The sequence below is a fragment of the Pezoporus occidentalis genome, unplaced genomic scaffold (assembly GCF_034315485.1).
Source record: "Pezoporus occidentalis ecotype Australia unplaced genomic scaffold, CSIRO_AGI_Poc_V1 ctg48, whole genome shotgun sequence".
Classification (NCBI taxonomy): Eukaryota; Metazoa; Chordata; class Aves; order Psittaciformes; family Psittacidae; genus Pezoporus; species Pezoporus occidentalis.
The window spans coordinates 7,117,177-7,144,679 of NW_026915813.1; the positions used below are offsets into that span (position 1 = coordinate 7,117,177).

The 27,503-nt window shown below is 41.1% G+C and overlaps 2 protein-coding genes across 5 annotated transcripts in view; one reads left to right on the forward strand and one right to left on the reverse strand.

The window, feature by feature from the left end:
- The window catches only part of SEL1L3 (SEL1L family member 3), a 37,987-nt gene extending 21,119 nt beyond the window's left edge, over window positions 1–16,868 (reverse strand). The window contains exons 1-10 of the mRNA XM_062636525.1: window positions 16,620–16,868; window positions 12,506–13,067; window positions 10,894–11,020; window positions 8,207–8,328; window positions 6,721–6,836; window positions 3,450–3,505; window positions 2,324–2,456; window positions 1,610–1,742; window positions 728–874; window positions 100–311 (exon numbers count right to left, since the gene is read on the reverse strand). Coding sequence (XP_062492509.1) covers window positions 100–311; window positions 728–874; window positions 1,610–1,742; window positions 2,324–2,456; window positions 3,450–3,505; window positions 6,721–6,836; window positions 8,207–8,328; window positions 10,894–11,020; window positions 12,506–13,067; window positions 16,620–16,691 — 1,680 coding nt within the window. The 5' untranslated portion in view covers window positions 16,692–16,868. The remainder of the gene's footprint in view (window positions 1–99; window positions 312–727; window positions 875–1,609; window positions 1,743–2,323; window positions 2,457–3,449; window positions 3,506–6,720; window positions 6,837–8,206; window positions 8,329–10,893; window positions 11,021–12,505; window positions 13,068–16,619) is intronic.
- Window positions 16,869–17,105: 237 nt separating this feature from the next.
- Window positions 17,106–27,350, forward strand: SMIM20 (small integral membrane protein 20). Of its 4 annotated transcripts, XM_062636526.1 has the most exons (4): window positions 17,106–17,264; window positions 19,998–20,054; window positions 20,781–20,935; window positions 21,384–21,905. In XM_062636526.1, exons 1-3 carry the CDS (start codon window positions 17,129–17,131, stop codon window positions 20,897–20,899), a joined length of 312 nt encoding a protein of 103 aa, XP_062492510.1. In that variant the 5' UTR covers window positions 17,106–17,128; the 3' UTR covers window positions 20,900–20,935; window positions 21,384–21,905. The 4 variants fall into 4 exon arrangements, with proteins under 4 accessions (XP_062492510.1, XP_062492512.1, XP_062492514.1 ...); XM_062636528.1 differs by lacking the exons at window positions 20,781–20,935; window positions 21,384–21,905 and adding an exon at window positions 27,255–27,350 and having other exon boundaries at window positions 17,110–17,264; XM_062636530.1 differs by lacking the exon at window positions 20,781–20,935 and having other exon boundaries at window positions 17,115–17,264; window positions 21,343–21,905.
- The last annotated feature ends 153 nt before the right edge of the window (window positions 27,351–27,503 follow it).

Consider the following 27,503-nt stretch of genomic DNA (forward strand, 5'->3'; position numbering starts at 1 on the left):
CAATTTTTAATTCAACTGATCATAAATTCATCCCATTTCTAAATTGCTTTTAGAAGTAATTAATTTCACAGACATAACCAAACATATTAAATATACTACCTTTGTGCGATCCACAGACACACCAAGTCCTGTTTCAAATATAACTGCAAGGAAATAGGAAGCCTTATGGTATCCACAACAACTGGACTCCACCAAGAGAGGGACAGAGGAGCCCATATTGCTCAGGCCATCAGTGCTGGACAGACCCTTTGAAACCTTATCAAATATCCTTCGACCAACTTCTAGAACTGTATCACTTCCATCTTCTAACACTAAAAATAAAACACAGGACACACAGTTACTGCAAGAGTTAAAATCCGGTACTGATTTCCCCTCCTTAATTTCTCAGGACTGAGGCAGATTCTGTTATTTCTTATGCTGAATGGTATTCTCAACGCAGACAACCAAAATTCCTAGAGATACAAGGTACTATTTAATAGTAGGAGTGAATAAAAGTCTAAAAGATCATCTCAAAGTAACCAACCACTAAAAACGTAAGGATATCTCTATTTCCTTCCATAGAATATGCCATACTTCATTTGCAGCACAACATATAAGCCACATTACACTCCATTACTCAGCTGATACCAAAAAAAATGTATAAGACATGAAATGAAGTCAAAGCATACTAACTTACATGAAATATATTGTGGAGTTTTTTAAAGGCAATAAAATAAAATATGATTACCATCTGGAGCACTGAAATCTGTGTCTTTTAATAGTTTGAGCAAAGTATGGTACTTTTCCCTGAGCTCTTTTCCCCACGTGAAGGCATCACATTTGGATTTTTCACCATATTTATGAACCAGCTTCAAATAATAGTTTTCACAGTAACCTGGAGAAAACAACATATTTAAGACATGAAAGCTGACTTGGCTGGTCTTTAAAACAAACTTCTGGCAGATAAAAAATGATGTTTCTAGGGTAAACTAAAAATTTAACTAAAAATTTCTAGCATAAACTAAGATAATTTATTGATAAAAGCTCATATAGCTAGCGCAGGCCACTTACAAATATGTATTCCTTCTACTCTCTTCCATACTCTAGTCACAATATATGCAATCAAATTCTAATTGGAAATATAAATTAGTTTTCAGCACACATTTAAGCTATGTTATTCTTTCACTGAAGTGACTGCTTTGATATAAACCTCTCAATTACTACCCATCAGGCAACTGTGGCAGAGACACTCTAGCAAAACCCAGCCATTCTGGGGAAAAGGTTTAAAATACATGTGCCTTTAGGGTTGTTTAGGATTGAAACTGAAGACGGGCAATCAAAGAGCTTACATGAAAGCTTGAAACTGTTTCTTTGTCCCTTTATGCAACTGTCTTGTTAGAGAAGAAATATGATTTAAGCTTGTATTCCATGGCATGAAAGACTTCGCAGGAACAAAACCACAGCTTTAGCTACCAGTAACAGGCCTAATCTTTTCAAACTGCTTTTTTTCTTGTTATAGCTGAATTTAAGTTTACTTTTGATGATTGTTATACAGATTCTGGCAAAAGGAAAGAAAACAGGTCTCCAAAGATAACAGTTTAAAATTTGTATGTCATAGATCAACACTCACAATTTCTTTGCGCTTTTTCACCCTGCTTTACAATATGTCTGTACGCATAAACTATTTCTTGAATGTCCATGCATCTCTCGTAGTAAAGTTCAATTTGTTCCACTGTTTCTTTGTCATGAAGAGGGTTAGAAATCTATAAAAAGGCAAATTATGGATAAATAGCATCCACAGTATCTATTGTTGTCAATGTTTAACTAGAAAGAAGTGTTACAAACAAAAACTAAAAGGAAACATTGTTTACTCCAATCAGCTTACCTAGCAAATCACATTAATGCGCCAGGCAACCTGATGTTGGCCACAAGAGGCTATGACTTTAAACATTCAGTGTAATCCAAAAAACCATGGATGAACTTCCAAAATTGACTAAGCCTGTGTGACCTTCACCACCTATTTCAATAAACCCACTAATTTATCAAGTGTGTTCAATATTGTATCATCAAAAACTCTGGGAAACAAAGCAATTCTACTTATATATAGATATATGAACATCGTTTTACACACTTCACAAAGTCTTATCTTTTAGCATGTGAAGAGGTAACTAACATTCTGAGATTTCAACAGAAAATTATCACATTTTAGTTCCCAAGTACTATTATGATTTATAGCAAGTTTATCACTTAGCAAGAGCTTCAGTTAAGAAAAAAAATACAATAAAAAGCACAGCCATAGCTGGCTGCTAACATTTAAACATTTCCAAATACTGCTTTCACTTACCTGTTCTGTTTCCAACACATTGAGACGATAGTACTTCACAGGTCCAAAGAATGCTTCAATACCATTTACATATCCACTACCTCCAAGAACAAAGTATCCAGCAGTGTCATCATAATAGAAATCTTCCCTAAAACTTGAAAACAATAAAGTTGGCAATCAAGAAGTACTATGAAAGATAAAAAGAAATATGTATCTCAAAATTTCCGTAACTGACAGCCTTAAGCTCATTGCCACTACCTTCTTTTCTCATCTGTTTTCTCTCAAAATCTACTCTGCAATTTGGTGTGGCAAGGTGTGGAGTAAATTTAACAAACCCTTTGTCTACAGACATACTAAACCAGCAAGGTGTTTTATTTTTCTGACCTGTAGGTATCTTCTGGTGTTTATACATCATTACACAACCTAAGAGATTTCAGTATCAGCTCTCCCTTGCACGTTTCTAGAATTGGCATATGAAAATTTAAGTTATTTGTCTCCTAGGGTTACTATCTACAAATTTACAATTTCTGGTTTGAAACCACAGCAGAGAAGGAAAAACACTGAAGTCTGGCCTGCAATTTACTGTAACTTACTTTCTATATTATAAGGTTTATCACGATTATTTGCACAAAAAAGAGTGAATCTTAAATTATAGTGAAATAAAACAATTAAATTAAAGAAATATTCAGTTCCTTAGAATGAAGGATAGAGCAAGAACATTTTTGGTAGAAATTTTGCTCTCTACCTAAGCAAATTAAGTAACAATTTCACCATTGAAATCGGAGCTCTCTCACAGCAACAGCAAAACTTCCCTTGACTTCAGTAAGGCCAAGACTTCGTTTGAAGATAGATCCTAATACCACTTACCTTACAATCAGACTTTAGTGAGGGTTATTAGATGCTAGGGTACTAGATCATGCAGCATGTTAATGAGCTCGTGGCATTAACAAAATTTTTTAGCTCATGCTCCATGTAAGCACAGTAAAATGCAAACTGTTTTTGAAAGCACAGAGTGGAAAAACACCCCACAGACATTTTGAAAATCATCTGGAATCTCAGTTACAAACTTGTGCTCTCCTTCTCCCATTTTCTGTATCTGAACACACACACAAATCTATTACTCAACAAAGGGGAAAATGCTGCTTACGTAAAAGACTGATGATGATGTCTTTTCAAATTCTTCCCAACACTGCTTACTTCTATCTAAAAGAACACAAAATATTAATTAAACAAGATATTACAAGATTTATTTATTAAGCCATTTCAACTCATAGCTCAGAAGATTACAGCTGCAGCTTGTTGCACCAAAGAGGAAGGTGTCACATACCCAATATACATCATAAGAGTTTAACGGAAAGCATTGGCACTAGTCTGTCATGGCCAACTGCAAGCAATCAAAAATAGCAAAAATAGCACAGATGGTGCCTACTTCAGTGTCCTGGGTTCAGCAGTAGCAGTCATTTTTCTCTGTCTTGGTAGCTGATGCAGTGCAGTGTTTTGACTTTTGGCCTCGGAACAGAGCTGATAACAATGATGTTTTGGTTTGGCCAAGGACTTTGTGAGCCTCATGCTCTGCCAGGGAGGAGGGGAAGCCAGGAGGAAGCAGAGACAGGACACCTGACCCAAACTGACCAAAGAGGTATTCCATACCACAGCACGTCATGCCCAGGAGGTAACTGGGAGTTAGCTGGAAGGGCTGGGAGATTGCAGGGTTGGAGGAGGTATCAGTCAGTGCTTGGTCGGGCTGGGGGGGGCGAGTTATCAGTTGGCTGGTGGTGAGATGATGTATTCTCTTCCCTTGTTATTTCCTTTATCATTATTATTATTGGTGGTAGCAGTAGTGATTTGTGTTATACCTTAGTTACTAAACTGTTCTTATCTCAAACCGTGGGAGTTGCATTCTTTTTGACTCTCCTCTCCGTCGCTCCGGGAGTAGGGGGAGGGCAAGAAGGGGGGGAAGTGAGTGAACGAGTTGCCTGGTTTGGTTTAAACCACGACATTCAGCTATTTCATTCCTGTGCTGAATTACAAGACATCTGTACTCTGCTGAAACTTTTATCCTTCCAAAGTGTGAAATGCTGTTTTGCTTTGATATAGCAGAGATGCTAAATCTCTCATCAAGAACTTGCAGCTTACTGGTGAAGAATGGCCGTAAAGCTAATGTAAGAGACCATGATTTAAAAAAATCTGGGTTCAACTCCTGCCTCTACAAATGTACTTTCAGTAGGCTTACAATGCCAGACTGGATAAAGGAATTCCGATGCTTGAGAAGGAAGATTAGATTTTTATACATGTTGGTATTGTAAAAAGTTGCCTAAGGACTCACAAAACAATCCTGCAAAATTGTCTCACATGCCTGGGTGTTTTTAGGGATTCATCTGCATCTTCAGATGCTCTTAAAATCTCATTAATTTCTCGATGCCTCAATTTCTCAACCTTCCCTAATTTATCTATTTTGTCTCAGATCATGCTGGACTAAATGTATCTAAATCAACAGAAGTGAAATACTCATGGAATGACTTAGGTTGGAAAAGACCTTTAAGTCCTGAGTCCAACTGTAAACCTAACACTGCTAAGTCCACCACTAAAGCACGTCCCTATGCATCACATCCGTGTCTTAAATACCTCCAGATATGGTGATTGAACAACTTCATTGGGCAGCCTGTATTCATGCTTGATAATCCTTCCAGAGAAGAATTTTATCCTAATATTCAATCTAAACTTTCCCTGGGGTAACGTGAGAGTGTTTCCTCTTGTCCCATCAGTTGTTATGTGGGAGAAGAGACCAACACTCACCTCACTACAACCTCCTTTCAGGTAGCTGTAGAGAGCAATAAGGACTCCTCCAAGCCTCCTTTTCTCCAGGTTAAACAACCCCAGTTCCCTCAGCCACTCCTCACAAGACTTGTGCTCCAGACCCTTCACCAGCTTCCTTGCTCTTTTGGACCCAAAGTGCCTAAACAAGGAGATTTTTCTGTACCTTTTGAGGATGTAGCATTTAAAAACTTATTCCAGGAAGATGTGTCATTAAGATGGAACTGAACCACAGCTTCACCTCTTCCAAGGAATGGCTCTAATTACTGAAATGTTCTCAAGTTTAGTCCTATTTCCTTTTTTTTTTTTCACAAGAGTGTCATTAAACTCTTCATGGCTCCCTTATTTTGTCCAGAAGTGGAATTTTTTTACCATATGTTTTATCTCACACCTGAATAAATTCACTCTGCTGTCTGATGGAAGAATATTTTTTCTTAATCTAATCATACAAGCAATACCCAAATTTCCAACACTCTATCAATACTGAAAGTAACTTTCACATTTGCACCTGAATCCATAGGGTCTTCCCTTTCCCATGAACTTAAATTATAACTACAATTTAAACAAGCAGAAAAAGACAGTGCTTTTCCCTGTTGCACTTTTCACCCCACTTTTCCCTTTAATAGTATATTTTATTAAAAGTAAACACATGTTTCTACCTTATTTTCTTGCAAGACAATCAACTGCTCACCATTTACATACTTAACAGTACTTAAAGGTGGGGTGCAAAGGAACAGCAGTAGCTTAGCCTGTACCTTGCTCTCTCAGTGCAGCATTGTTTCAGTCATTTACCTCATACTTTAAATTTGCTTAGCTGCTCTTGCCATTAATTAGCAATTTCTTTTTTCAATTCAGAATGTAATCTATTCCACCTTTTTCAAGGAAATGAATTTGAGAAAGAGAAGACAAAGGGGGTTGATTATTTTCACATCCTACGATCTTATAACAGCTGAAGGTTCAGACATGAAGGGATCTTGGGCAGGGATCCTGCATTTTCAGGGCTGCTTTTGGAAGGTTTTGTGAAAAAACAATTGCGATTTCTTAAAATGTAAATGCTGTATTTTATCTACTACAGAGGTATACTCCAATACTTTTTGCCTTTTAATGATAGTCAATCCTATGCCACTTTGTGAAATACACAAAACTTAGAAACTGCACATGCCTCCTGCTAGCTAACACATCTAGGCAAGAGGCATGCTATGGTACAGAAGCCCAGACTCTTGTATTTTAATATCAGAATGGTAGAAATGCCTAAGCCTCCAAGTGCAAAGTCCCTCAGAGCTATTCATACCATGCAACTTCAAGTAGATAGATAAGCGACCTGTGCCAGGAGTCCTGGTTGCATGCACAGTTAACAGTGTCTCTAGAGAACAACCATGAGCCAAGATAGCTACTCAGTATTTCTAGGCTTGGCTCTTATGCATTTGAGTGATTTCCTGAAGTTGGATGGTCTCAACAATTTCTAATTATAAATTTTCATTCTTTTGCTATGTAAGCATGTACAAATTACAGTATTTCAGCCTCAGCTATTAAGGGGTTTGTCAGAAGCATAATCAAATGAGACAAATCTCAGCCTTAATCCTGTAATTCAGTAGCATGCATACCTGTCCACCCTTAAAAGAGAGATCCAGTCGAAACCACTGCTTCAGAGGAAGACTGAAGCTAGTTTTCACTGCAAGGTCATCTCCTCTCATGAGGTGCATCTGAATATGCACATAACCTGACAGAGCAACAAAGGAAGAAAAAGTAAACAACCACCACAGAAATATGAAGATTAACAACAGGGTTCCTAAAGTATTATTTACAATGATTCTGTCTTCTTCATCCTCTTCATCACCAAGAGAGATCTGAGCACTCGCCAAGCCATCCATCAGCTCTCACAGAATCCCAGGGAAATGTGCTCCACGAGTCAGTTACACACATCTCGGATGCTAGTGCCCAGGATCCCACATGAAACCACAGACTCAAAAAAACTGTCTGAGGGCTAAACATACTAAACATAAGGGTGTCACAGTTGATCTCAAACACCAGAAAGCAGACATGACTTGCAGCAAACAGAAGAAGGGAACAGCAGATAGTAGTACCTGCTCAACACTCAACTGCTAGGATGTGAGAGTGCAATGATCACGAAGAAGATGACTATACCCTCCACTCTTGGACCTGCAGAACCTGGACATGGTCTGAGCTCTTGAGACCAGAAGAAGCTATCATGGTAATGTAGTCCAACACTGAGAATAAAACTGCCCCAAAACCTCTCCAAGGAAATCTCATATCAAGAGGACAACTTCCAGCTGAACTGCCATTTTTGTTTGTTCTTCAAAGCACCTATTATATAGTTTATAACAGATAAATTAATTAATCTAGATTGGTTATAAGACAGTGAAAATTGAAATAGCAAAAATAACAGAGAGGAAAAAAATTGCAAAGAAGGGAAGAGAAAAATGTAATGTCTTATAAAAAGCCAGGTATGCAATTTAAAAACTCTGCACACTTCCTTCCTCTCTGAGCCTGCCAGCAGCCCACAGCTGCTGAATTCCATTCTCTATCAGAGGTTAAAGAGCCGTCTTCTGGCAGGAATGTTCCTCTACTACAAGTGTTGCTAGACTAAGACAGTGCTCCCTCTTAACTTCTATTGGATCAGGGAAATAGACTGTGCTTCTTGAACACTGCCATACAGGAAAGGCCTTTTTCTGATGCTATTTCAGATTTTTAAAAATTTTCATGTAGTATGTTTATAAGACTCGAGAAGAATATTAAAATAATACTTCAGTAATAATAGCAAAGGTTGTTCATTGATATAAGACTGTTTAATCCCACTATATGTTCCTGACCTACAGGTCTATTCTCCTGACAAAGCAAACATTTTCTGTAGTTTGCCAAGACTAGAAGCTATGCCGCTGTTTCTCAGTTTTACCCTATTAATTTGGTAGCTACGTTTCTACTGAGACACTGTAGTCAAAAAGAAGAATTTTGCAAGGGATCAGTTTCACAAAATAGGTCTGATAACACATTTATAAATGTCATGTCTAGCCACCAATCTGTGAAGATTATATTAGACCCCTTCTGAAGGCTGTTAATAATATCCCTTACCTTCCTCATTTAGAAATACAGCAGGAGTACTGTACATTTCTTTTGGATCAATAAAATAGAGTATACCACACAGATCCTTTTCACAGTGGTGGAGTAAATACAGCCAGATAGAAAGAGTGAACCTGCATGAGCAAAAATAAACAAAAAATCCACTTTTAATGAGAAATCTCCCTCTATAATTTGAAAAGCATACATTTCACTTTAATTTAGCAAACCTGTTTCACACACATAATCTTCAGAACAGAACATATCCTCTTCAGTGAAAACTTTCAGAGCAACAGTACTTAAGGCTCTTGGATCTGTGATCTCCTTTTAACCACACACTTTTGTGGTAACAACATGAGAGAAGAGTACGGGAATGTTATCTGAATCAATTCCAAAATGCTGATTCAGAGCTACTGCCAGATCCCACATCAATAAAGGACTGGAAACACTACTGAGACAACTTGGAGGCAACCTCCCGCATGCAGGCTACAGTAGAAAATCCCCAAATGCATGGTTGTGTAGTCTTGATTGTCAAAGGCAGTAAAAACTAAGCTGCGTCTTCTATGCTAAATGCAAACTGTGAAAATGTGCTTGGAAGAAGTAGCTGAAAATGAATCCAGCGGCTGGGTAGTACAGATAGGTATGAATAGCTGTCACAAAGTTATCACAGGATAAATAAAGGTGGAACCTGTGCAAACTATGGAGAAGTGCAAAATAAAAGCCTGAAGACCCAACAATGTTATCTAGTTAGAAATTTCTGTGCAAAGCTGGCTGAGGCACTAAAAGCATAACTTATACTGCAGCATCTAATTCTAAGGAATTTCTCTGTGCCAGACTAAATCTGCTTCAGTGCTTTTAACAGAAACTTGACCACTTATTTCTATAACCTTTCCACAGCACTTAGGCAAGTGCTGAACATCAATAAAAACTATACCCCAGCATACAGTCAGTGAAGCAATATGACTATTACAATTTCTGATAAAAATAGTTCTCTTAGTGACTTTTAGAAGGAGATATGGTCACAAAGACTTGTATATTGATTGTTATGACCTACAGGCAAACGCTGTGTTTCCAGAAATACTGCTTATGCTTATATATCGCTCTTTTCGTCTTTCACCTCTGGCAATATAGCAAACTTTAAATGCCGCAGTCTATAGTTAATCTTCAATTGCTAGATTGCCAAGCTGAGCACAGAATTGTTCTGGACATTTCCTGGGACAGGTCTGGGACAATGCTGACTCATTTCACTTCTCCACTGCCACAGAATGCACTACAGTGCGAGCAGTCCCTTACAGTTCCAGTCCATTCTTGCTGCAGGCTGTCCACTGGTAGCTACTTCAAATGGCAGCTGTCTATCTCCAGTCCTCTTTCTTTACAAATCCCTGACTGAAGTCAAACAAGTAACTTCAGTTAGATCCACCTGCTTCTGTTGGCCTTTTGCTGCAACAGGGAACAACCACTCACATACAGAAAGCTGAGGGAAAACTCTCTTCCTCTTCTTACCAGAGCTACCCCAGGCTGTCACAACCACAGGTGACCACAACACAAAGGCAATACTGCATGTTAACACTGAAGACACCACCTGAAGGCAAGAGAGGGTGGAACCATGTGGAGCAGGTCAAGGCACACATAAATTCATGCCATGTATTCTCAACCACAGCTTGAGCACCTCAGGAGCAGAATGCAACTGTGCTGGTGAGCAAAGGGCAGTAGGTTGTGCAAACCAGGCTGTCACCTACCCTGAAGCAGCCAGGAGCTAAAAATTCCTCTGTACTTATGACTTCAGAACTATAGTTTGAGGGCTAGTAATTTGTATGCAACCTGCACTATCTGGCAAGTCTTCTTTGGCACTCTTCTTGTGGTCACAGGCCAAATACAAACCAGCAGGCAAGTTCCAGTTCCTGCGATCATTTCCTATTTCTGTGATAATGTTGCCGGGGTAACAGGATCTGGTGGAAGGGAGATATATTTATGTATCTCTATATATACTTTTTCCTCTAAAGTTGCAAAATATAACTGAAGAGTTGTGACAGTTCTGGGAAGACGAAGAAGAGTAGAAAAAGATAATCTTCACAGAATGATTCCTCTGTAACTGAATAGTGTGCAGGGGCTACAGGGTTTTACTCCTGTCCAACTAGGAGAGTTTACACAGTGATAGTGGAACGAAAGAGTGTAAGCTCAAGCTGTAAGACTTATCTAGGCAGGGGATTCTAGCACTAAGGGCTTGTCAGCTGCAACATAAACTGGAGTGTAAAATTATAGCGAAAAAGCTGCTCCACACTGCTTGCCCTTGCAAGAAACCACACTCTGTACTTGGCCTCAAAAGGATGTTTGAAATGCAGATCTCTCTGTAATGCAGAAAACCCCAGGCTAGCTAGTCATGAGAGAGCAATCTGACTACGACAGAACATCCGACTTACCCTTCTAAGTGTACCTAATCAGCTCAGTTTCACCTACTATTGGGACCCCTTACACAGCACTGCACTAGCACATACTTTAAGTATATTCCTGAGGTTCAGCTTGATCCTCTCCAAAACCAAAATCAGAGAACAGAAGGAACTGCCAACTAGTTTCCTCTTGTGCCTTTTCTCAAACTGGTAGGCAGTATTCCTTTAAATTGTGGTATAGCCTAAGAGTTTAAGTATGTTCTATAGCCTTCAATAATCAATTACAGCCTGCTTCAATTATTTGACTATACTTACATAGGATAATCAATCTGATGTTGTCTGACTGTCTCAAGTTCTTTGTTTTCAAACTGTTCAAATTTCTTTACAATTCCTGTTTTCTCCCCACTGGAAGCGTATATAAAGTTGAGAATCTGGACACCATCTGCAAAATACAATCCTTCTTAAATCTGCCAGACAACAAGCATTTATAACTAATTAATTAGCTCATACTCATACAGTCAAATATTTGAATCACATAACAGATTAAAATTAACATAAAACTTCAGTAAGTCCTTAAACACAACTTCACTCACTGCTATTAAATACAGTACAGTCTTGGACTGAATAACCTACAGAAAGTGAAGTCCATTTTCAGTTGGTATTAGGAGCAGGGAAAGAACAGACTCATTTAAATCTGAGACACTTAAAGAACCAGTTAGTAAGGAAGAAATCTTCATTTATGTTATTCACCTAAATCTCATTCTATCTTTGGTTACGTCTTCGTGACATTACTCCATAGCTCTTGGACTTTATCTCCATTTTCAGCTCTTCAGTTTATACTGTATGTATGTATAGATACCAATTCTGTTCTTAACTGATATGCATAATCCTGTAATAAATCTTATAAAGCTGCCCCTGCTAAGAAACAGGAAAAAGATTTTCAAGGCCATGACACATCATCAGATTTCCTATCTTATTTTAAAAACCAAATCCGAGTATAATGTTATTTCCTCCTGTTTCTTGTTAAACTGTTTTCATTTATAATACAATTTGATAACAGAGAAGATGCTTCACACTGTTGTCAGAGATCACATGCTGTCTCCAACAAGAAGCAACATCATTGCTTCCCTGTTTGTCTTCAGAGCATTTTACATGTTAAGGTAGCGAAAACAAATTACACAAATACCATCATGGGATTTCCTAGGAAAGACACCATTAGAAGTAAATGACCCAATTTCTTTCAGATTCTGTTTTCAATATATATTGAAGAAAAAATAAAGAATTGTCAGCAGGTGTAAAGCTAGAGACAGGCAGAGACAAAAATTATCAGAACTCAGAGAAAATCTAGAGAGTTGTGAGTTTCAGTTATTTATAGTTGGTAAGTCACATTATGTTATTTTAAACTATAAATTTTAAAATTAAAACTGCTTATACATAATGTTTTGGGGGAAAAATATGAGAGCTATAATTATTTTATTGCATTATAAAGTCTTAAGTATATGCTTCTAAGTGCATGGCCATAATCTTAAGCATCAGTAGACTACCTGTGTGAGAATTATGTATGCAAGAACTGACCTAAAGCAGTATGGACTGAACAATGCTCTCTGAAGACAAAGGAATGCTTTCCACTGGCAATCACTAGTTTTTAAATAACGCTGTTTGAATACATTAGAAAATAGAAGGCCATGCTGCTACAAATTTCCAAGCTGGCAGTGATGAAACAAGTCAGTCCTGAGGGACATGACAGCTTCAGTCATTTGCAACTCTCACCCCTCAGTTATGAGGTTTAAATGTTCAATGTTTGCCAAGTAAATCATCCTACATAACATTTACTATTTACTACTGGTATGTGCTTTTAACAGCTTACCAAGGATGTTATTTGGGTCCCATTAGTTTCCTGGGGGAAAAAAAGTGACATTATACCTACCACTTTCATGAGGGCACTGAGGTATCCTGTTTGCCTGGAGCATCCACAAATAGTCAGCACCCCACTGAAAGCAAACTTTGTGGTCCTTAAACGGGCGCTCAAAAGGTGGAACTGCTTCTAAGAAAGTGTAGTTCTTGGCAACTGCATCCTGGTAGTGTTCCTTCTGCTCAGTATCATAGCTGGTAACTGATTTGTGACTAATCCATGCGTATAATATCACACTGTGCACTATTATTGAGTTTCTGATGATATAGTCATCTCTGTAAACCATGATGCTCGGAAATTTCAAATGTACTTGTCGAGTTCTGCTGACATAAAGGTTCTTCTCATCTTTCCATCTCCTTCTATACACTGGTACACCAGTCCTGAACTCGGAAGAAGCTACTGCTTCTAAGTTGATAATACAAGGCTTAGAACACAAATACTGAACTGAAACTTCTGAACTGTTAAGAACCTTCCTTTCTAAAATGTTTAAATGAATAAAGTCCACATAACTCATGTTTGGTTCAAACTGAACTGCCGTTGTCCGCAATGTTTCCTTTCCAAAGGATAGCAGAAAATTCTGGAAAGAAAAACAAACACAAAACATGTTAACCAGAGAATCTAAGTTTACATGATTACTAATATACCTGCAGCAATAACAGAAGCACATGAAGCAATGCACAAGCAGAAGGTTTACATACCATGCATGAGCTCCAGAATATTAGGTTTCTTTCACACAGCAAGCAGATGTGCATTACTGGAGAGCTATCATCAAGGTTTTAATGGTAGCAACTCCCTTACATCAAATTCTCATAGTTACACATGCTTCTACAAACAAACTGTATTTACAGGGTGTATCCTTTCGCCCTTCCGCAAATGGAATCCGGTCTAAGATACTGACTTACACGTCATGCTATTGACACATGCTCCTAGAATCATCCCTAAAGAGTATATACTAAAAAGTACTGGCATTTATTCATTGTATTGTTGTCCACTAGTACTGCCACTACATGAAGTTTCTGTATCTTTTGTAAAAGTTAGCTAATTTTGTCACCTCTCATGCAGATACCTGTAGGACGTCGTAAGAACTAAGGCTTCCTGAGAATGAATTAATGTTCATGAAGTGTTAAGGAGATTATTATTGAAATGTTCTTATCCTGGAGACAGACTTACAAATCTGAGCAGCAAGACCAGCAGGCAGTTTTTGCCCAGCTTCTGCTCTCCGCAGCTACGTACATTATAATAAACTTTGTGAGTGTTTGGACATACACCAGGATCATCCTCCATGTTGAAGTTCTTGTACCTACGGCTTCAAACAGCTTCTTTTCTTCTTGCTCTGCAATCAGCATACGGCTTGATGCACTGCCAAGGATACTGAAGATTACTTAGCTTAGAGGGCAGTCACTAGGACCGCACTTCTGCCAGGTCCCCTGATCCATCTAAAACATTCAGAATTGCCTCTTAGGATTACCAGGAAAGCTGGTCATTAAGATTGCTTAAAATGAGAAGATATGTCTTTGGTAACTTTTAACTTTGCTAAGCTTAAACAAATTGAACTGAAATTTATCTTGGATTGATGGCTTTTCACTGTGATTCTTAAAAGCTTTGGCCAAGTTATTAGTGCATTTCTAATTATCAGCATTATGTGTCATGCACCTGGAGTACAAGACCTTCACTGTGATCCAATATGGGGATCAGTAAAAGTCCTTAATGATAAACTATTTTGCTTTTATTTAAGATAGGTTAACACTGCTTGAGAGCTGCACTCTAAAAACATAAAGCCAGCAAAACCTGTGAAGGTATAAATATGGATACTGAAAAACAATGCCTACTGAAAGGGCTAAAAAAGTAATCACAATTGGAAGTTGGTGTCCATTGGAAAAGTTACCACCATATCCTGTAACAAAACCACATACACTAACACTCATACAAAAGTTGATAAGAGAATCCTAATTTTAATATTAATTTTATTATCTTTCAGAGCTTGACTTGACAAAGATACTATTCTTTTATGCTTCCTACATAATGCTTCTTTGGTCCTAGATACCTCTAAAACCATCAAAAGTGCATAGCAGTAAAGACAAATTCTTGTAAATCTCTTCTACTTGGTAATTATCATTCGTATTCCTAACTTTTTTTTTTAATCTCACAATAAAGAGTACTTGCAAACAGCTTAATCCCTGTGATATGGAGCTGTGTCATGAGGAAGATGGTAATATGTTATGAAAGCAATGCCACATGGCTAGCACAAAATGTAGCAGTCTAGCAGGTAGACACTACAAAGCACCGTGGTACCACTGTGTGCCTACCACATACACATATTTACTGTCAAAATACACACAGGCAGCTCCCAGTTTTCTCAGGGGTTTATCCAATACAGCAATATGGGAGCTGACCTCCAGCAATGACAGCTTGGGTCTAGCACAGTTAACAAAGATACAGCAGTGTACGAATGTGGCCATGTGACTTCCAGTGAGTGGCAGAAAATTTGCGGTGGGGATCCCATGGTAGAAAGCTCTGCAATCCAAAGCCGGCTCCTTGTAGAAGCAACTCCATGATGCTCATAGAGCACTTAAGTGTGAGGTACCGTGACTGCTGATGCACAAGGTGAGCTTCAGCTCTGCTAGCCTTACTGCCTTTCCCTTAGTGCCCGTTCTGCTAAATGACTCCCATAGAGTTACTCAAGAAACTTTTCTTCCTATTCTTTGGTGCCTTGGGTATTAGTTGAGACACATGCTACAAAAATTTAAGAAGCATGTTTGGGTCTGCCATTACACCACACCTAACCTACCCTTCTGGAGGCTCATACTGCAAGGAGCATGGTGCAAAGACCCCTGAGCCATCCCACACCCTGCAGCAGAGACCACAGACCGTAACTTCTTCCAGACCACAGCTGTGTCTCCGTTACCACTTGGTTGCCTCTACACAGGGTCCCCAGAGCACTGCATAATGTGCATAGCACCTTCCCTCCGTTATCTCAGACAAGGTAGAGTTAATTGTGTATCATCTCCAACCACGAGAGCGAGGATGAAAGGATTACACAATAAGTGTGATTATGAGATTTAAATATAAAAGTTTCCCAGCACAGTAAAGAGGCCACGTATGCTGGATTCAAACTGTGACCATAAACTGGCAGAGCTCAATAAGAAAGGCTTCATTGTATGGGACAACTTAGCCACAAAAAATTTAAAAGTTCTTTTTTTTTCTTGATCTTTTTCTTAAAACCTGCTGAATCTGGAGGAGTTAGCACAAGTCACCCCATCAGACGCTGGGATGAGAATCATTGTGTGAGGCAATCACAACAACCAATAGGGAAGGGAAATTTTTCAGCAGTGTATTACATACAGAAATGATGAGAAACTGTTCCTTCACTTACTGGAAGTAAGATCTCAGCAGGACCCTCCCGGAGCTCACCCCTGCAGACATCCCACACAGCCCCTTGAAACTGCACCTGTTTGCACGAAGTCTGCAGATAACCAGAGCCCTTTCCCTGTGAACACCCACCATGCCACACTAGATCTTAAGATGCTTGAAAAGGAAACATGCCAAAAAGCTGCCCATCAGCATCAATACCCCCTACAGGCATAGAGAGTTTAACCGAGTTCGTGTTCAACAGCCTTAAGAGGAAAAAGCAGCTCAGTAGATGCTTCTAAAATGCATCTGTTTCTGTAAGCCAGAGCAGCCCCACAGTGACACGTGTAAGTAGATGTCAAAGACACCCCCCTTCTTTCAAACCCCAAATATCACGTCACTTCGGTAAAGCTTTCTAACACCTCGATTTAATGACCTCATGTCCCCCAGATCCATAACGCGGCATAACCGTGGGGCTGGAGGGGGTTAGCCGGGCCGGGCCAGGCCGGGCCGGGCCGGACAACCGCGAGGCTGGCTCCGAGCGGCAGCCTCGGCCCCCGCGCACCCCTGGGCACCGGCTCCGGCCCCGACCGACCACAACCTGCAGTCCCGCACCGCCCCCCCAATCGCGGAGCTCCACCGCGGAGCACCCACGTACCCCGCCCGCGGGGCTGGGCGCTCACCGCCAGCCGCCGCCCGACCCGGCCACTCGCCGCAGCCAGTCTTTGGCCGCGACGCGACGGGCCGGGCCAGGGCAGGTGCGGGGCCGGGCGCCACTCACCGTGAGGAACAGCAGGAGGAGCAGAAGGGAGCGGCAGCGGGGCACGGCGGGGCGCTCAGCCGGAGGGTCCATACCACCGCGGTGGCGGCGCTGCCCAGCCCGGGAGTCCGAGCCCGGCCACGCCGACAAGGACGCGGCAGGTCCGGTTTCCTGGAGGAGGGGCCACCGCAGCCAGGTGCCGAGGGCGTGGAGGGGCCGGGCCGGGCCGGGCTACACGCGGGGGCCGAGCTCTTTGCGGGGGCCGAGCTCTTTGTGGGGGCCGAGCTCCCCGGCCGTGCCGTGGGGCAGCGCAGAGGCGTGCGGACGCCGGTACAGCGGACAGTGCTGGTCGCCTGGCCCGTCGTGACACAACGAACAGCGGCGGGTGTGTCGCGGCGCCCTCTCCCCTCGCCGAGCTCCGCGGACACCGGGCTGTGCCCCGCCGGCCCGCACGGGGGCGCTGCCCGCCGCTGTTGCCGCGCCAGGCAGGGGAGGCGGAGCATCCGGTGCGTCCCGGAAGTAGGAGGCACATGGTTTCCGGGTTGTGCCCGCCGGCGATGGCGGGGCTGTACCGCACGGTCGGTATCTTCGGTGGTTTCGTGGCCGTGGTGGCGGCGGCTTTTTACCCTATCTACTTCCGGCCGCTGCTAATGCCGGAGGAGTACAGTGAGTGCCTGCGCGGCGGGAGGGGAGCGGGCCGTGAGCGGTTTGTGTCCCGCTGCGGGGCGGGACGGGAAGGGAGCGCGAGCGGGCCCGCCTGAGGGTGCCCCAGGGCTGCCGGAGGGTGAGAGTGGCCGAGAGGCTTCTGCTTGCCTGAGAGATACTTAAAAAGAAAAACAAACTCGTAGTACTCTTGTTTCAAGTTACAGGCCAGTACGTGCTCAAGGACACCCTTTAGCTGTTCACTGAAGCTGTTACGAGGGCGGAAAGGCAGTTAAAGGGTTCGATAAGGGGGCTGGAGCATCTCTCCTGTGGGCTGAAACGGAGGGAGTTGGGTTCGTTCAGCCTGGAGAGGAGACGGCTCAGGGGAGACCTTAGAGCCCAGAGTTCCCAGTGCCTCCGGGGGGCTTACAAAAAGGATGGGGACAGTGCCATAGGACAATTCATGATGGTTCTATATTTGGAGGGTAGATTCAAACTAGATACAAGGAATACGTTTTTTTACAATGAGGATGGTGAGGCATTGGAGCAGGTTGTAGATGCCCTATTCCTGGAAACAGTCAAGGTCAGATTGGACAACGCTCTTGAGCAACGTGAGAGATTTGAAGATGGCCCTGCTTATTTTGGGGGGAATGGACTAGATGACCTTTAAAGGTCTCTTCCAACCCAAACAGATCATTCTGTGACTCTTTTAAGTTGAGTTATGTTTTCCAGCTGCAATTTAAGTGTTTACCTTAAACAGTGCTAACAGTTTCTTTACCGGTTGCGATGGTTTGCTAGAGCTGCTCTCGGTCTGAAACTGGCTGTTGAGGAGAGCCCGCTTTCCTGCCAGTACCACACAAAACCCGCCAAAGCCCGTCCCTGGGCCCTGGGACGAGGGAGCTCTCGTAGTCGCCTGTAGGTTCGGGTGCGAAGCCCCGCGGCTGCCAGCGTTGGCTCCCTCCGCGCCGCGGGAACGGTAGGGGAAGCACCCGTGAGCTTGTGTTCAGTACCGCGGAAGGGAGCGGGTAAAGGTTCTGGGTAAAAGTTCTGCCTCATCCCCTTGCTTCAGCTTGTGCAAAAATCAGCAAGCTGTTGACGACAGCCTGAAGATATATGTGGTTAATCTCCTGAGACAACTGAAGCGATTTCTAGGAAGACGTAAAAAAAAGGAAAAGGTAACAAACTTACTGATCTTGGAGGGACTTTAGCCTTGCATCAAAGATGATTTAAAATTAAATTTGCAAGCAGATTTTTATTTAAGGAAGCTATGCCTGTGAAGTTGGAAACTGCCCACAAAGGTTTTCTACTCTGTGTTCCTATTGAAAAACCTTAATTTTTGCTTATGATGCACTTTTCAAGAATATAATACCAGAAGTGAGACTGCGTTAGGGGAAGGAGACAACTAGTAGATGACATCCTCTTTTGTACTTGTGTGTTATGTGAGCGTGTGTTCCCTTGTAGGTTAGGGTTTTTTTTTAGTCTTGGTTTAGCATATAAGTGATGCACAGTTAGCAAGTGCTTAAATTTTCTATTTAATACGCAAGTCTAAACTTACTGCTTGCTGCTCAAATTCTCCTTTGATCTGACCTTTACTTATTTCTTATGTGCTTTTCTTGATGCTTATCACAGTATCACAGTATGCTAGAGATTGGAAGGGACCTCGAAAGATCATCTAGTCCAATCCCCCTGCCGGAGCAGGAACACCTAGATAATGTTACACAGGAATGTGTCCAGGCGGGTTTTGAATGTCTCCAGGGAAGGAGACTTCCATTGCCTTGAGCTGTGGTGGATACTCAGTATTTCTGCATTTTGGAATGCTGGGTCTGAAGCTGGACATCATCATTAACATCACACAGTAATCTTGCAAAAGGCAAGAATTGATTTTAGTTCTCTGGAGCAACAGCTGGATCTGCCTCCCATGCCTGCCCCCCTTGCAAGTCGAATCAATTACTGTGATACGCCTGCTGGTTTCCAGTAGCATTAGGCTTGTACCTCGACAGCCTAATAACACATAGTGCCTGGCCATTCTCAGTGGGATAGGAGGCTGAAAGGTTTCAGTTTTAAGTTGAACTTAGTTCTGAGTTTCCCCTGAGAACGTGCACCCTATAGTTGTTTAAAGTTCAGTGGTCTGGGCAGAAGGCTAATTCAGAGCTTTGACTTCCTGCTTCAAAGTACCACAGGGGTGAAGTACTTAACTGGCAGGGAGGAAAAAAGGAGGTGCCTTTAGTAAAGGGAAATTACATAGTTTTTGCCATGTCTTGTCTTTCAGGTGGTTGAATCTTTAAAACAAAAAAGTCTGAGACAGGCCCATTGTAGGGAAAAATATCCCTCCAATACTTAAATTCACACAGTTTACGCGCAGTAATTTTGTAGATGCTGTCATGAAATCTGCTTGTGGTAAGATGCAAAATCTTTCAGGGCCTGAAAATGGGGGTCACTGATCTTGGAAAGAATAAATCTTGAGAGTTACCTTGAGCCTGTGAGCTCCTGAAAGTACTAGTCCTTATGTGATAAGATCATGACGTGTTTTTGCATCTTCTGTTGAACAGTAGTCATTACTTTAAGATCTTATTGTTTGTAATCTCTCAAAACAGACAAGCTGTTAGTTTCTCAGTGTATTAAGACTCCATTCCATTATGTAGGTGGATACTCAACAGACTTTTACTGTGTAGCATGTAGAATGAATAAAATGGGTGCACTCAAGATGTCTGGTATTCTCTTTCTTCTTAGTAGTGTCCTTTCTGTTCTGTTTTCCAGAGAAAGAACAGTCAATAAACCGAGCTGGGGTTGTTCAAGAGGATATTCAGCCTGCAGGTATACTTGATTCATGTGTTTGCATTGATTGTTTAAAAGACCTTCTTGAAGTAAGACTGGAATACTTACATGGATTTAAATAATACAGTAAAGAATATATTCAAAGAATATATATAATAAACTTGCCATGGATTTTTTTTTCAGGCTAATTCTTGAGTTGAAAAGTACAGATTAATGAAATTTGTTTTAAATTGGCTTAACAAGGCAAATAAGTTGCAGTAATTGCTATTTTCGCACTTTCTTCAATAGATGTCAATTTCCATACTAGAAATTAACTTCTGAACCAGAGCAACCAAGAACCGTGGTTGAGATGAGCTGTAGTTATAAAGAATACACTATTGTACCCTGGTTTGTGGAATACTGCTTTACAACTCGGCTGAAAAACAATTTATGAGCACTTTGAAGTACCTTCCAGCCTCATGGGTGGAGGGATGAGGCAGAAATCTACTACATACAAAGAAAATTTGGAATGCTAATAGCCTTTTGATCCCTGTTGCCCGTAGAAGGGCATATGAGGGGAATAAAATTAAAGTATGGCAGACTGTCCTTGGTAGTTCATTGTTTCATGGCTAATGGAACTGGCTATTCATTATGTAAGGTTAGCACATCTTGTTTAAAGACATGATGCGTCTTTAAACATGATGTGTCTTGTTTAAAGACATGATATGTCTTGATGAAATAGTTCATATCTGAGTATGTTAAAGGGTAATGTATTCCTGTTTTTAGAAAAGCCTGCCATCAGCATCAGGGGAAAACCAAATAGGATTAATGCCATGTCATTACTACACGTATCAGTTCAATCATTGGTGCAGGACTTATTTTCCAGGAAAGTGGTGAAATGCTGAAGAGGAGTAGGAAGGGTATTGCAAAATAGAAGTCAGGTAAACCTGCCTTTTTATTAAACATAAAAGAGGGCTGGACTGGCTCATTTATCCAAGATGCTGGTACTTGAGGACCAGTTCTCCTCATTATATCTTTTCCATCTAAATTTAGCTGCTGCTGAGAAGTTATGAGATCCACTAGATGAAAGTGAAATCTAGACAAGTTTAAGTACAAGGTGCAATTCTAGATGGTTGTTCCAGCAATATTAGAACACCTTACTTATGAATGTAATAAATTTTTCCATTATCTGAAGCTTAAGAGCAAGAGGAAGTTGCCTTTTAAAATATTTTTGCAAGCTTAAGCAGAGCTGTGAGTTCAGGGCAGAAATTATTTGGTTCCTTATTGTTTTGTACACCAGGCTGCAGTAGCAGACCAATTTTCTTCTATTTTTTTTTTCCTCCAACAGCCTGGTTATGAACTGCTGTTATTCTCATATTTGATTTGTAGGGTTAAAAGTATGGTCTGATCCATTTGGAAGAAAGTAATGTTGGCGGCTGGGTGTATTGCAAGGCAAAACTGAAGATGGACATCTTCAGCCATTTCTTCTTTCACTGAACTCTGTCTTTGGGTGTTGCTGGAGAAGAATTCTGAATATGTTGTGTGGGCACATGAGGAGCAACAAAGGCTACTGCTTGAAGTCCTAAGAGATAAACTCATGCTAGTTTTGACAGAGGATACTGGGACATAATGCACAGACTGTAGAGAGCTGTATGATTCTTGAGATTAGAAGTAAAATATTTGTTTCTGTGAGAAAAGGGAAGAGCATTTTTTTGTTAATATGTAGACACTTGTAGAATAAATTGTGACTAGAATAAATCATGCAGACACTGCAGTTTTCTCCCTAGTTTGAGAATTATTTTTTGTGGTTTTATTACGAAAACATGATAAAAGTATATACTGAGAGAGATCAGTGCAGAAAATGTAACAAGGTGAGTGTACATTTGTACATTAAAATTTCTTCCTTTTAAACCAGTGTGTATTTTTTTAATTTGTTTCTCAAGTAGGCGTGCAGGTTAACCTTGGCCAGGTGCTGCCCAGCCACTCTCTGGTTCCTTAGTAGGACAGGGGAGAAAATTGGATGAAAAAGCTTGTGGGTCCAGATAAACACATGTAGGTTGCTTACCAGTTACTGTTGCAGACAAAACAGACTCAACTTGGGGTAAATTAATGTAGTTTTAATGGCAATTAAAATAGATTTGGATAGTGAGAAACAAAATTTAAAATAGCACCTTCCCACTGCCTCTCTTTTTCCAGGATTGGCTTCGCTCCTAACTCCTCCGTTTCTTCCCTTCCTGGTCCCCTGAGCAGCTGATGGAGGGGGTAACTGTCAGTTCACAACAGTTCTGTTGCTTTTTCCTCCTCATGTTTTTCCCCTGCTCCTGCATAGGCTCTTCATGAGCTGCAATTCCTTCAAGAAATACCCAGCTGCTCCAGTGTGGTCTCCTCCTCAGGCCACAGTGTGGATAGCTGCTCCAACAAGGTCTTTTCCAGAGGCTACAGGGGAATACCTGCTCTGGTGCCTAGAGCACCTCCTTCCCCACCTTCTTTCCTGACTTTGTTCATACTGCTGTTTCTCACTTTTTCCCCCTCTTTCCTCTGCTTGTCTGATGTTCTCACAAAGGTGCCACCTGCTTGGCTGCTGGGCTGAGCTGTGTCATGCAGTGGGTTCTTTGAGGAGCCAGCTGGAGCTGTTTGTGTCCAGCGTGGGGCAACTCCTGCAGCCTGCCTTCCTTGTCACCAAAACCCTAACTGGTACACCTAATACAGGAGGTTAACACCAGATGTTTGGGTAAAAGAGCAGATACTTTAAAGAATCTCTTTTTAGAAACACTTTTCCACGGTGAGCATAATGATAGTTAGAACAGGCAAGCAAAGCATTGCCCCTACCAAAAATCCTTACCTAAATTCTATGTCTCTCTTAATAATTGGTTCTGAATAAACTATGTGTTTTCAGATTTCAGTGAAAATAAACAAGTCTATAATCTCTAGTTACAGTCTATAACCTAACCGGTATTGTTCTCAAGTACAGATGTAGCATGTGCATTAATTTGAGTATACTACCTTTTGATTTTTTTTTAGCACTTCATTATGTTATACAACATTTTAAGGAGCACTGCAAGATCGTATATGTTAGGAAGAATGTATGCCTTGTGAATGTTACTTATGAAGTCAGTAGTTTTTTTTTTTTGGACATCACGCATTTATTAAGGTGACAGATGAAAGACTGGATGTTCACAGTGTTCTCTGCTACTTGCGATTCTTTTTCTACCCGTCATTACTGTTCCCCTCCCACTCAAACATGCGTTTCTGCTTTGAGTTGATTTTTTTTTTTTTTTTTACCCCTCAGTCACCTGTTACCACTATGAGCGTTACAAGTTTTTTGTTTGCTTGCTGGAAAAATGAGATCAAACTTGATTTCTTTGAGTTCTCAGGTGATTTCACATGATGGCTGAAGCTGGAGGAAGTATACACATTCACTGTAGGGATAATGACAGATGTTTCACTGTATAGCACAGTCACAACTGCTAACACCGTCACAAAGCTAATTCAGTGTTTCCTGGGAAAAGAAGAAGCAATTAAATTGAGGAACAGACTGGTTTTTTAATCACTTAATTCTTTCTTCAATGAAACTATGGAAATGCGGGAGCCTTGGGTTCTGTTTTCTCAGACAAAACATAGAGATGCATCAGTTTCAGCAAAGTTGTCTAAAGTGTGTTTGCAGTGGAAATACAGTATTGCTTAAACTCGGGCTCTCCATCTATAACTGACTAGCTGCAAAACAAGGAGTTTCTGGAGAAACTGGGAATTGTTAAATAATGCTGCTTCTGTCACTTGGTGACGCATGCTTAAAAAACATACGTCATGGTAGTAGTGTGAAAGAAACCACTCTTCAGGATAAGTGATGTGACAGAGGCTATTAAACTACTGAGTTAGGAGATAAGATAATCTGTCTGTCGTTTGCTTTGTGAAGTTGAGCAATTTGCCAGGTCTGGATCTTGCCTAGAAAAATGTTGGATGGTTTCAGAACTGGTTGCTGCTGGCAGGTGCTGAGCCTTCTGCCTTCTTATTACTTAAACATTGCAAAACATTTGAGTACATGAACTCAGTAGTGTAGCATTTATAGAACCGTGCATGTTTGTCGGTCCTGATCTGTAATTCATTCCATGGCAAAAAAGCTTTTTAAGTTTTGTGATTTCCTGTACAGTATTTGCAACAGTGTGTTTTGCATCCTGAAGTGAACCTGAACTCTGGAAAGAATTGGTTTTAATGATCATCACTTCTTACTTGCTGTGTTCCACCTAGTAAAGTGGGCTGATTGCCCATGTCTTTAAACTGTTAGAGCAGTGAATGTGTTTTTCACATCTTTGACATTCTGTCTGGATAAAACTGTCAAGTCAACAAGGAACATACTGCAATAATTCTCCAGAACTATTTACACTGAAATTTTTTGTGATTGCCCTGGCATTTGCCAGCTGCCTGGAGACTTGCACAAGACTCAGATGGGAAGTTCTAATCCTGCAGCTGGCTTTCTGGGCTTCGTGACAATGCTTTGTTTTGCTCTTGGACACTGGAGGTAAGCCTCTCCTTCTCCTAGCTACCCAGTAACAGGTGAAGTTGTGCCCCGCAGGACTCTCCTTATCTTCCTCTGGAAGTAGGAGGTTTTGCTACTTCTGTAGCCTGCAACAGCTATCACTTTTCAGTGCTATCACACAAAGTTGTTAGATGTGTTTACAATGATGCATAATTCTATATAATTATTAGTCTGCCTTCTGCAGAGGAACCCATAGGGTCCATCTGTTCTGATTGTTCTGATGGAAAGGTTGAGACAAAACATTTGATAAAAATGCCTTTTTAGGATTTTTTAAAACAGCTTTTTGTAACTATTCTGTAATACAAATGCATTTTTTTCTTATTTATGCTAGTTGCAGTAAGAACAGCAAATACAACTTCAGCCTTTAGAGGACTGGAGGAAAGTTTTAACCAGTGCTTTGATGCCCCAACAGGGCATCATTGTACTAAGTTTAGGCCTGCTGTTGTATGCTGGTAAGTTATGAAATTACTAAAACTTGTGCCATGAAGAACAAGTCTGGCATTTTGGTCTAAACACAGCTTAGTTTCAGAGCATTACAGACTGTTGATGATGCAATGAAACCCTCAAGCACAAACACTTCAGAAGGAGTAAATATGGCAAAAGATACTGCAAGCTGCCAGATTATACATAGCAAGAAAAATGGGATTTTCTTGCTAAATATTGTGCATGTTTCATTGAGATTGTTCACACTGATGAGAGGACATTTTTTTCTGTCCTACTCAAAGCACATTGAAAAGACTCCAACAAACGTCATAATTGTTATTGTACATATGGCCTTCCACAAAATACAGTGAAGAAAAAGAAGCAGTGCTAGTGATTTGCGGTCTTCTAAACCAATGTAAGTCGTGTATTTTCCCCTCTTGCAGTCTAGCAATCATTAACTGCTCATTTTCTCAGTACTGTGTACAGTCCTTCTGACCTTTAGGTTAACATGCAGACACAGCAGTAAATGAAACACTGTATTGGCTTTTTCTTTGGTGCCAGGCTGCCCAAATAGTATGTTTGATAGTGGAAGGAAATTATTTTCTAGCTTCTGGGAAAGTGCTGCAGGTAGACAGTGTTTCTATGCGGACAGTGTATAATGGGAGAGAGCAAAACCAAAGTACAGGTCAAAGCATATTAAAGCTCTCATTTTTATGTATTAGCCTCTGATCCGAGGTGTATTTGTGAATATCACAGACTCTGTGGGCCTTGCAAGAAAAATGGTGCAGCGTTTAAGACACTGTCTTGGGAACAGGACGGTAGTCACTTCCCTGTTCTACCATGCTTCTATCTGATAGCAGGCAAGTAATGTGCCCTTTGAGCTTCAGTTCCGTATGTAAAATGGCAATCAGAGTACTCCCCTTACTTGCAAGGCATGATGAAGGTAAATACTGGGGGGGGGGGGATGTTTATGCTCTAGAAAACATTTGGTTCTTGTCTGAGGAGTTTTCTTCATGTTTAGGAAAAATAGGCCTGGATTTGTGTGAGAATCTTATTTTGGGTCCAAGAATTAAAAATGTTTTGAAGAATCTTTTTGAAAGGAAACAACTTCTGAAATTGCCCAGGATTTTACACTGCTGAAATATAGGCTGTGAATATGGGAATTTTATTTTTTGGGGAGTCAAACAGAAAACTCACCTGCTTTTCACAATACTGATGTTTTTCAGAAGATCTCCAAGTTGGAGTATAAGTTTCTACATGCAAATTGAAACACAACCCACTATGAATGTTACTACAGTTGCACAAAACCACAGAAAATTGGTCAGCTTCTGCTGCTGTTCCAGGTGCCTTAGCAATTTTTCGGCATTCAGCAGTTTTCAGTGTTTTGACTTGCTACTTCCCTTGTCTTCTGTAACAATGGGTCCCCTCTTCTGACCTTCGGATGCCTGAGAAATAGCTAAAAGTCTTCTAAGATTGCTGCAAGTACTGAGCAGGCGAAGATGAGTTGCAGTTAAAAGAGGTGAGGAAGATCTGAAGATACTCCAGGGAAGAGGGTATTGCCCCTGTAGCCCTGGAGGAATACCTTGGAGGTCAGGTGATAGTTATGAAGAGGAGACAGGGCATACTGGCCACTTGAATGGGCAGGAGCATGAGGGACATAGAACATAAATCCATTGGAATACAGCCTTCAGAGGCTCTGCTGCTCACAGAGCAATTTGGGATACTTCTTTCCCTCTTCCCTGTTTCCTCCACAGCAGATCACAGGTGAACATTTCTAAAGAAAGTTCCTAGCCAAGATGAGGTTATCATGAGCAGAGAAATTCATCTTAAGTAGGTAATTTCATCTAAGGAGAAATATAATTTCATCTAAGGAGAAATTATCTAACTTCCCTTCACTCTAGCCTACCTTGAGAGATCAGAAATGAGAATAACGAGTTGGAAGGGACCTTATGCTGAAAAGCGTCTTTCAGGTGACAGGGAAAGGTACCTCCTTTGCTGTCAACTTCTTCCTGTAATTTTGTACAGTGAATCTCAGCAATGCCAATCAGAGTAGAGGAGGAAGGTACTCCCATTGCCTCAGCAGAAATTCCTGTAGGAGGAGTCCTCTTCAGCCACCCATTCACTCCCAGAACTGGATGGGTCAGGCACATTTGAGGAATGTATTTATTTTTCCACCCTGGATGAAGAGGAAGGCACAGTGGATGTTAACCAGAAGCATTTGCTCCCTGGTCTATTACCTGTGACTTTTGGGGTGCCAGTGATTGTGGCAGAGCAGCTCTAGCCTTATTTCCTCCCATCTACAGATACAAGGAAGGTTCATACAAGAACTCTTGTGCCATTACTGGCTGACCAGCACCTCTAAGAGTCCTCTGAAGCGTGGAAAGCAGGTAATCCTAGTAACAGAATCTTCACTGTCTGCTTGTAGCTTCTTCTGAAATAAGCTCCATTCCCTTGTCCTTCTTATAGTCATCCTGTGAGTGGGTAACACAGGCATGCTGGATGTCACATATAACAAAGAATTTCCCATAGTTTTGTCCAAAATCCTGTGTCCC